The sequence below is a fragment of the Diadema antillarum genome, unplaced genomic scaffold (genome assembly GCF_040938485.1).
Source record: "Diadema antillarum isolate AM-2024a unplaced genomic scaffold, OU_Dant_1.0 seq00002324_RagTag, whole genome shotgun sequence".
NCBI classification, from domain to species: domain Eukaryota; kingdom Metazoa; phylum Echinodermata; class Echinoidea; order Diadematoida; family Diadematidae; genus Diadema; species Diadema antillarum.
Window position 1 is genome coordinate 1 of NW_027272945.1, and position 10244 is coordinate 10244.

General features: G+C 36.8%; 1 protein-coding gene across 1 annotated transcript; it reads right to left on the reverse strand.

Annotated features, from left to right (window-relative positions):
- Positions 1-879: 879 nt before the first annotated feature.
- Positions 880-7019, reverse strand: LOC139714580 (SEC14-like protein 2; the record flags this gene model as incomplete). Its single annotated transcript, XM_071626271.1, has 7 exons — positions 6875-7019; positions 6114-6183; positions 5411-5454; positions 4702-4764; positions 4088-4276; positions 2033-2189; positions 880-963 (listed from the first exon to the last, which is right to left on the reverse strand). Coding segments are annotated over exons 1-7 (661 nt in total), but the record flags the coding sequence as incomplete, so codon positions are not given.
- Positions 7020-10244: the final 3225 nt, after the last annotated feature.

A 10244-nucleotide genomic window follows, 5' to 3' on the forward strand; every position in this document is an offset into this window, starting at 1 on the left:
CGGTCATGAACCATCTCTGCTTGCTTGGCTCTGAACTGTTTTCACATTACATATTGTACAAGGTGCATTTTCTCTCAAATTAAATATCCAAGGTGAAAAGGCAAATGCACACGTTTATTAAACTGCAAACTGCACAGCAGTGCAGAAATGCCACTTTTATGCATAACACGCAAATGAAAATTTGATTATTATTCTGATCTCCTAGTCTTCAATGACAGCGACTAAAAGAGCGATAAATCTGGTGAAGGCTGGAGTCAAGTGTTGATAACTGCTCTACATGTAATCCCCTTTGACAAAACATAGTACATAAATAGGATTTTACTATATTCTCTCTCATGTCTTTGGAATATCTTTGTTTGTTTGTTTGTTTGTTTGTTTGTGGGGGGGGGGGTGTGGGAGGAACTGCTTTGTTATCTCAGATCATATCCTCCAAACAGGTCCAGAGTTCATAAACCTGTATGAAGCTTACACTGAAAATGACAAATATAGACACATATTCCTTAGATTTGCTTGAATTAACAAGACGATAATAATTATGATGATAACAACAATTACAATGATAAGTGCATCATTTGAAAGTAGAGATAGCTTACAAATTTGTCAGAAGATATTTGGTTTGTGAGAACAGAGACAAAAAAAAAAATATCAAAACAATTCACAGCTACTGCGAGCTGAGTGCTCAATGATTCACTGGTCATGATTTGAGATGACCTGTAAAGATATAGCCCACATTCAGTGTAGATATAGCCCACATTCAGTGTACAGTGAGCAATATCATAGCATGAGGGTGGCACAGAAAACATACAGTTCAGAATGGAAGTTGAGCAGCTCATCAAACATTTGAATGAGTACACCACAGGCCTACTGTAAAGCACTGACCTCCCAGGATAGTGACTTTATTTTTTGTTTCTTCACTCAGCAATGGCTTGATGAGGTTGAATCCCAGTGAAAAGAAGCCTGGAGCTGTAAAACAAAGCACAAATATCCTACTGTTACTACCTTCACATAATAACACTTTAATACTAGGGATCAAATTTTCCTTGATATTGAAGCTACAATTCACTACAGTTAACAAAGCGCAAGTATGAAATTACATGTTACGCAGAAATCATGATGAGTAAAATTTTAGGGTAATATTGTAAGGATGATAACCCCCCCCCCCCCCCCCGAGATTTTGCATCTCAAAACATATCTGATCAATATCGTCCTTTGTATTTATGTCTGATTTATATCAATTGATTTCTCTATTGTTATTCAACACTATGCACACCACTGGCACATAATAACTAGCAAACAATCATGACTGTAACACACTACACCATCTGTCAAATGTGGTTTTCATTACAAGACACACCACACAGGGTCTTCGAAACGAAACAAAATTTCGATGTATAAAGAAAAGAAATCTTCCAGTCCCATGAACTTTGTTGTAACACGAGTCCACTAGCTTTTATATCTAAAGAGCAGAATGCATCAACTAAGTTTGAGGAAAATCGGACAATTGGTTGAAAAATTGCAGTTATCACTGGATGAGAAGACTGCTACAGTTTGTGATGCCATGTATGTACGATTATGTAAAGAAATCATAAAGAGAATTCCATAAAATTTCATTTCTTATGAAAAGTGCAAATTCTCTCACAGTTATTAAGTATGTTAGGAGTAATATTATTCCTCCTTTCTGAAAAGGGAAGTCAAGTGCTCTTTCATTATGCTAGAAAAGTGAAAATATGTTGCATTTTCTTCGTATTATTTTTTATCATTGCCCATACATGACGTCACAAAGCCTTCAAGTTTTTTCATAAAGTCTTCAAGTTTTTTCATCCAGTCATGACCACACTAAAACTTTACAAACTGATATCATTTGTAAGGTAGTATTGTTTGATTTTTCTCAAACTTTGCTGATGTGTTCTACCAATATTACTGCACTTCCTCAATTCATATTATATATTTGTGGGGTTCATTCTGCTATAATATCAATGGCCAGCAGTACTGCTACTTTATTTCTGTTTTTTCCATAGTCTGTATACATTACCATTGATCACAAAGCACTTTTTCAGCATCTCTGGGTAGTGGGCTTCAAATATTGCAAGAATCAAATTGTATCTGTCGATGAAGGGCTTCCATATATGAGAGAGACCAACTTTCTGTAAGTCAAAGACAATCACCATGCGGTCCACACGCTTCTGCAGCTGTTGTACAAATACACAAATGTATGCACACGGATGAGATTATTGCTAGGGTATTCAGTGTTTGTGGGTTAATAATCCATCAAAAATGCTTATCAACTAGTAATAAAGTAGTGGCACTATGTAAAATAATCCTTTGAAAGATGCACATTCATATGAGGTGGAATTTACTTCTTCAACTTTTTTTTTCCAGAAAAAAAGGCAAATACAACCTTTAAATAGTCAAAATGAGGATGGCAACTTAATAATACTCTGTTTTAACCACATCTTTCTTTTTTTTTAATACAAGAGCAAAATAAAGTGATAATGGGAAAAATGCCCTCAGTAACACTGGCATAGAAGGTACTAACTCATAGCCCAATGAAGACTAGTCCAAAGTATACTTGGGCAGATGTCTATGGGAAATGAGTGTTATAGCAAAATCAGTTTGATCTCAGTGGATTAAATACATTGAATTTCAAAGACAAATAAAGTTAAAAAGGGCTCCTTCCCCCAATGACAAACATTCAGTGCAATCAGATCAGAGGATATTTATCATATCACACTGAGTCTTGCAATTATTACAACAACAAAAAAAAAAAATCACTTGCTGACACACAAGACGAAGCATGATTAATGACGACCTTGCACAACACTGCTATGTTGCCTTCACACTCTATGACTACAGACGCTTAATTATCATCACAGGCACAGTGCCCTGGGTGCAGATTTCATGCATAAACTTACATAATCCTAAAGGTTGAATCCACAATGTTAGATGCACCAGAGTTAAAAACAGCACATCTTTGTACATTACATTATTGTTGATGTCCACTTTTTGTACTTGCACAGTCAAATGTCCAACCCCCCCCCCCCCAAAAAAAAAAGAAAAAAAAGAAAAGCAAAGCAAAAAAAAAAAAAAAAAAAACAGAACAGCATTTACATTAGAGAGCCTACCCTAGGCAATGAAGACTACATGTGACCTGCCATGACTTGAATGATCAATTAAGTCACAAAACATTAATTTCCTGGTGTGGCATTTTAAAATTACTACAAATTATTGGAATAAATGTTCAAACAGGACAACATATTATGATGCATCACCACGAAAGCCATATAATGTCAGGGGATTTTTTTTTTCTTTTTGGTGGGATATGAATTTTCCAGATGCTACACTTTAACCTGTTGAGGACAAGTCCCGAGTATACTTGGGCAAGGGTCTATAGGAAATGTGTTTTGTAGCAAAATCAGTCTGTCCTCGATGGGTCAAAACTGACATAATTAACCTACTTTATTGCTAGGAAAATATCTTTTTAAAAGGGATCAGAAGTTAGAAAATTGTAAAGGTTACATTGCCAAAGTCAGCTCTATGTGCATTTTCGTTCTTTTTATGACCTCCAACTCTATGCGGGCAATGTGATGATGCACTACATGTACAGGAATCACGATTTGTTCTATTTCATCAAAAAAGTTGTTGCAAAACAGTTTGACAGCCAGCCACTGGATAAACAAAAGTTTTGAGAAAAATGGGCTTGGAGGTGATGAGGTATTGAAATTCAACATTTCTATACATTTTGTTTGGTTTTAAAAGCTGCATTTTTATCAAGGTAACTGGACTGATGAATTACATGATTTATTGCTATCATCATCATGATGCACTGCAACTTGTCAATGACATAACAACTGAACATGCTACAAAATGTATGTCTGTGAATGTTCTCAGTCATCCAGGTAAGTAGATCATGAAGAATATCAGTAAATCTAGTCTACTGGATTTACTTACAACTAATTGCTGCTTCCAAATATCAGCTGGCTTGACGAAGCATCCCAAAGAGAACATGAAACGTCATTACTCCAAAACACAAGACCAGCTGACTTGATTTACTGATATACTTCGTAATTGGACCTGTCGTTTTCCTCACCTTTTCTGTTTGTGATCTGAGGTGGCTGAGAATATCTTCACAGATGACAATCTTCATCTTCTTCAAATCTCTAGGCGTACTGGAGAGGACGATGCCTTTCGGATCAAAGTGACCAAAAGGTTCGTACCACACCGGTGACCCTTCCTTGTCATAGCCACACAAACCCCCTACCATGTACTTGTCCAGGACCTACAGAAAAACATTAATGCAAAAATGAAAGGATGAAAACATAATATATATAAAATGGCTTTTCACATTACTAGAGTTATGAAAACATGCTGGGTAGATAATTCCCAGGTTACAGAGCTACTGCTCATTTTTTTCTTTTCCCAGTGAAAATACACAATGCTTGTCTAATCATACTCTACCATAACAAACTTCATAAAAGGTGCTTCACTTAAAAGTTACAGAATTCTCTCAGAGGCAAAAGATATGACCAAAGTTTTTCCACATGATACGATCATACATTCTTCTGATATACTGTGATATACATTAAACTGCTGTCAGTAATGTAAGTTAGAGATGAAAGAAGTATTTTGGCTTACAGTTCAAGTCTTACAATGGCAATGAGTTACAGTTACTGATTATGACATCTATGATAAAGTATAACTTACCTCAGGAGGTTGCCAGTTGTCAACTAGTGATTGTACATTCCACTCTTCCCTGAATGATATATGCTGGAGAAATAAAAAAAGCAACTCTTATTCAGACAGGAAGGAGAAGAAAAAAGATGTGTCTTACACACAATGCAATTGACTTTTCACTTTCCGGCTATAAAGAGGAGCAATTTTGTCTGAAAAAACAAACATAAATAAACCCACCCAAATCTGCCTGACATTATTCATTTCCACAATTTTAAAGGTAGAGGGGTATTGTTGCTTACATATTTACACTGCATCATTCATACAGCTATGATTATGTACACCATACCTCAAGGTTCAGTTGATCTGTCTCTACTCCACAAGACTGGTGTGGAATTTTCAGTGGTTTTCCCCCCTTCACTCTAACAATTACTGAAAAAAAAAAGTCCCCTCACTGATGAAGTCTGATGACTGCGACATAATCACAAATGAGCTATTTGTATTTCAAGTGCATAAAGTTGATACTGGATGATCTTGTTGGACATAATGGCAGAAACGAAAACAGACTCCATGAAACTGCAAATGGACAATAAATCACATAACACTGTATGGCAACTTCAGTACATTTTGTCACTATATGTTACTCAGGTGTGTTCTTAACCAGCAGCCCCAAAGTGGGCTGCATGAAAGTGGACTTCATAATCAAAGTTAACTGCTCTCTATGACAACAAGAATAACTCACATCTCTGAGCATCTTCTCTGCTTTGTCGACATTGAATCCTCTCGCTGTAAAATCATACAAGAAATGAAATAGTCTTTGTTACAAAAGTCAAGTACAAGTACCCATGAAAATACACCAACCAGAATTCATCATTCTACAGCATGATTGGTACCAGTATATCATGATCACAAGTTTTCACAAGCTAAAAGTACTGCATTTGCACTATGAAATGTCAATGCTATGCTGGTGAGAAGTGTGATAAACAAGAATCAATGATGGTTATTTAGAAGAAAAAAAGCAAAAACAAAAAGTTTAGTTTGATGGCTGAGATTCTTGGAATTTACTTTTCTAGATACACAGAGTTTCTATTTGCTTGAAACACAAACAATTTTATGGGAATTGTAGTTCTCAATACGACAACAGTCTGTTTTACTGTTCACTTCACACTTGATCTGGTAAATCAGGCATGTGTCTAGATCTATATGTGATCCAGGAGAGAAAGGTATTTTACATTACAGTATATCTAAGATCCATTTTTAGAGGGGTTTAAAAAGATATACCGGTAAGTGAAAGTTCGAGCAAAAAAGCAAACAAAAACAAAAACAAAAACAAAAACACACTTCATGGCACAAAGTCAAAAGGTGACATAATATAGGTCTACACGATCTAGTTGGCAATGTGTTGATGTCATCACTTTTTTTTTTTTTCAAAAATGAGAACATACCCCGTAGCCATTTCAGGAGATAGTCATCACCAGACTCTGGAAGGGAGATGCCATCTATTCTGGATTTTAGCTGGATGGAATCAATAGAAATCCAAAACACAGTACAGAGCAAATCAAATTAGACCAAAACTCTTGATTTAGACAGTGTTGTTGAACCTAGACATTGATTAGGATGACCATAAAAGTAAACGAGAGGATGGGAGTTCTTCAATTAGAACTCTAAATTTACTTCTCTAACGTTATTAGTACATTTTTTGTAGGTTCTACCTAGTAGCTTCTGAAATAGAATCTAAAACTAAAATTTACTGTACATATACTAACGTTAGACTAGCTGTTCAGTTAATCAGAGTCATACACAATTGTAAAATTAACTATACACAGCCCTGTCGCTGTATACAAGGGTTGGGCTAAATAATAGTGAATACAGGCGTATACAGCTGCTGATACAGATTTGATGTATGATGAATGAAACTATCGAAAGCTTGCAAATTGGGTAAAAAAACAAACAAACAAAAAAACTCCCTCCGTCAGTGCCATCGGGTTCTACTATTACTAGCTACAAGGAAACCATCTATCGGTATCAAGATGTGATGCTGATCAAACTGAGACACCCTAGGATTTGCTAAAACGTAAAAGGAACCGAACCTACCCTAGTCGGCAGAGAAGGTAAAAAATCAACACGTCATTACACATACACAGATATGCATTAATGGGACTACAGATTGATACTACGTCGTCTGTTGCCTTGCCCTGAACTTTACCTCAGATAACGCTTTCGATTGAGAACTGCTCAAATCTCCAACGAATCCACTCATCCTGGAGAGGTTACTTCCGGCGCTGTATAGTCGACAGGTAGGTATTCATCAAACAATTGTTTCTGTCGTTTTAGAGCCAGCGTACATCATACTCTAGACACCATCAACATGACCAATGGTTTCTTTTTGACAATAATGATCACCCCATCTCTCTGACCTCTGCTCATTGACCCATATCCGCACTACATCCATGCGGGCAGCTAGCTGGTCATTCGTTCGTGAGTGGTGTGCTCATGCCTCACATTCATCCATGACGTAAGAGAAAAATGTTCCACCTATCCAACACTTAACCACAGAAACCTGAAAAATAAATCCACATGTATTGATAATCACTTTAAAGGGATGGGGTATAGTATTGGTGGAGGTGGAGACTGGGTTTTTAACTCTTTGCGAGATACATAAAAAACCACACTGATTAAATAATACAGAACATGCCATCAAGTTTATTTGATGAAAATTGGTTTTGGGATGACTGAGACATCCAAAAACAAAGTAAAACAAAGCGAGCCTAATAAAAGGTGGGACCCACCTTTTATTACGATTGCTCTGTTTTGGATTTCTCAGCCATTTCCAAAACAATTCTCATCATATAAACGTTGATCCTTCATATTTCAATAGGTTTCTCATTATCTCCCCCTCCCCACCCCCCCCCCCCCCCCCGAAAAAGTTGGAAACCTGAAATTTGGTCTCAACCAAAACTATACTATCTCTTTAAGAACGTCACCGACTTTACCAAGTCCCTTTTTACTTTATTTGCATGATGGTGTACATGTGCTAAAAAGTTTGTTTCAATGAGAAGCGGTTCCTGTAAACCAGACTATAGTGTTCCGCGCTGCCACATAGAGGACTTTATCCCGAAATAGACACGGGCGCCACCTCCCTGGGCAATGCAATGAGCAGCGTTCTGTTATCACATGGAAATCCAGTCCAAATATAAATTAGCTTGATAAGAAAGAACAAGATATTACGAGTTCAACGGTAAAATTTTGATCGAAATCGGGTGAAAAATAAGGAAGTTATGACACTTTGGAGTTTCGCTAATTTTTCGGGAAACAGTTCTTGAACGGTCAATGAATACGCCAATGGCAAAGTGAGCATGGCGCATTGTCATACCCTCACAACTTGCCATATAGTTATGATAAACTTTGTACGTAGAATTTTGGAATTTCTAGTTTTTCATTCAAACGCAATTATGCCCGGTGAGGCTCAGATCCTGATATATCTAACTGATCACTATTCTGAAGTTATTCAACCAGGATACTAAGTTAGCCTTCAATGACAGAAACATTGAATTTTCATCATTTTTTTTTTTTTTTGTACACGATCAAGGGAAAATTGTGAGATTATGACATGGTCAGCACATTCATTTGCATATTCTATATTCTATATTATATCCATAACTAACATCATCATCATCAGTACCCTGCAGAACAAGAGTAGATTACAGAAAAGCGTCCCGGTGTGAGAGAGGAAGAGAGCTAGAGCTTTGGAGAAGGAGAGAGAAAAAAAGAGAGGGAGAGAGTTATGAGGAGGGAGCGGGGCGGGCGGAGAGAATACTGCGAGACTCTTGGACGAGCATCGTCAGTAAAACCCTACCTGCATAATAACAGCAAGTGCAGATACACTTGTATAATATCATTATATGTTACTTCAGCTCCTCGTATATGGAAAAGGGGCTATGAGGTCGGAAGGTGCTGTTCAGACAACGCCTCGTTAGAATTGAATGGTATACTCTCTAAAAAAAAAATCGAGTGAAGATATTCACTCTTGAAGGAGTGAATACAAAAAAGAGTGAATTTAGAGTGAAATTGGAGCGAATTTTGAGTGAAAATGTTCGTTTTCACTCGTTTTAGAGTGACGTCAGGGATCACTCGAAGATTTTGGAGTGATCCCTGTGATGAGGTCACTCCAAAATGAGTGAAAATGAACATTTTCACTCAAAATTCACTCCAATTTTACTCTAAATTCACTCTTTTTTGTATTCACTCCTTCAAGAGTGAATGTTTTCACTCGATTTTTTTTAGAGAGTATATATCAACTTTTGTGATTTACTGCGAAAAGCTGCGATCGTAAACGTGCGAGGCCAAAATGTTCCACTTGTAAGAGAACTCCGCTGACCTTCGCAAGACAGATGTTCACCTTCCATGAACTTAGAAGTCTGTTTTGTTAATACAAACATGCAAAAGTTGAACATTGCTTGCCATAAGCCTATTCTGGCATTCACTTTGAAATTGAAGCGACTATAAAAGAGAAAAAGATTGGTTGGATGAAAGCTTTGATATCTAAACAAATCTAGACCTACCCACAATATTCAACAAGGTGTACTTTAAATTGCGTCATTTCAACGTTGGTATATATCATAATGTTGAATCTAATTATTTTGATGAACACTTTGTGCTCAAAAAGTTGCATTCATTCTTGAGGAAATGTGTGCATTGTTTTGATCTGCTATAAGTGTCTATGCAGATTGCAGAATCAATTAAACATAAAACCATAACAAAAAAAAAACAAAAAAAAAAACCCGCGTCTCGAGAAATTCACCACAATCATTCACACATTATTTACGTATTGTAGGCCCTATAGTCTCCACGATGCCAACTATCCTCTTGTATAGACGATGGTCCAGGATCTCATACTTGTATAACGTCTGAAAGACGAGGAGGTGCTTGTGCGAATTCGGACAAAGATTTTACTCTGTATCTGGTATAACGCTTACAGCTATAAGTAAACACAAACGTATAAATGAAGTTCTTGCTCAGATGTTGGAAAAAAGAGTTATAAGAAATGTCAAAGGGAAAAGTTATGTTATTGTCATCGCCAAAAACCTATAAAGCTAAGGATATTTTTTAACCTATAGATATCGATGGAACAGGCAATTGATGCAGGAAACAGATACACAATTTCAAGAGAGAAAACACACGATCCTGCAGACAATGATATTTTGTCATCCCTCAAGAAAAAAACAACCCGAATGTATAGGGCCTACTCGTTCATTTTGTTGTTGGCATGCTGTCAATGTTGGAAGATCAGTTAGTGCTATAAGATACTTTATATGGAAGTGTTTTGGTACACAGAGCATTGTGTGTTAGCAGATATATTTGTGTCACCATTGTGAATAGAGAAGGCAATGTCAGGAGTTGATAGACACACGTTTTTGCTGATGCACTCTCTGTGTCATGAATTTGGGACGTGTTTTTTTTTCTCTCTCTCATTTCAGATTCTAAATCAAACATACTCTGTGGACATTATCAAATGTGAGAGCAGGGGCAGCTTGAACTAGTCCGTTGAGTAAATAAAGTTATCCAACTCCAACGAG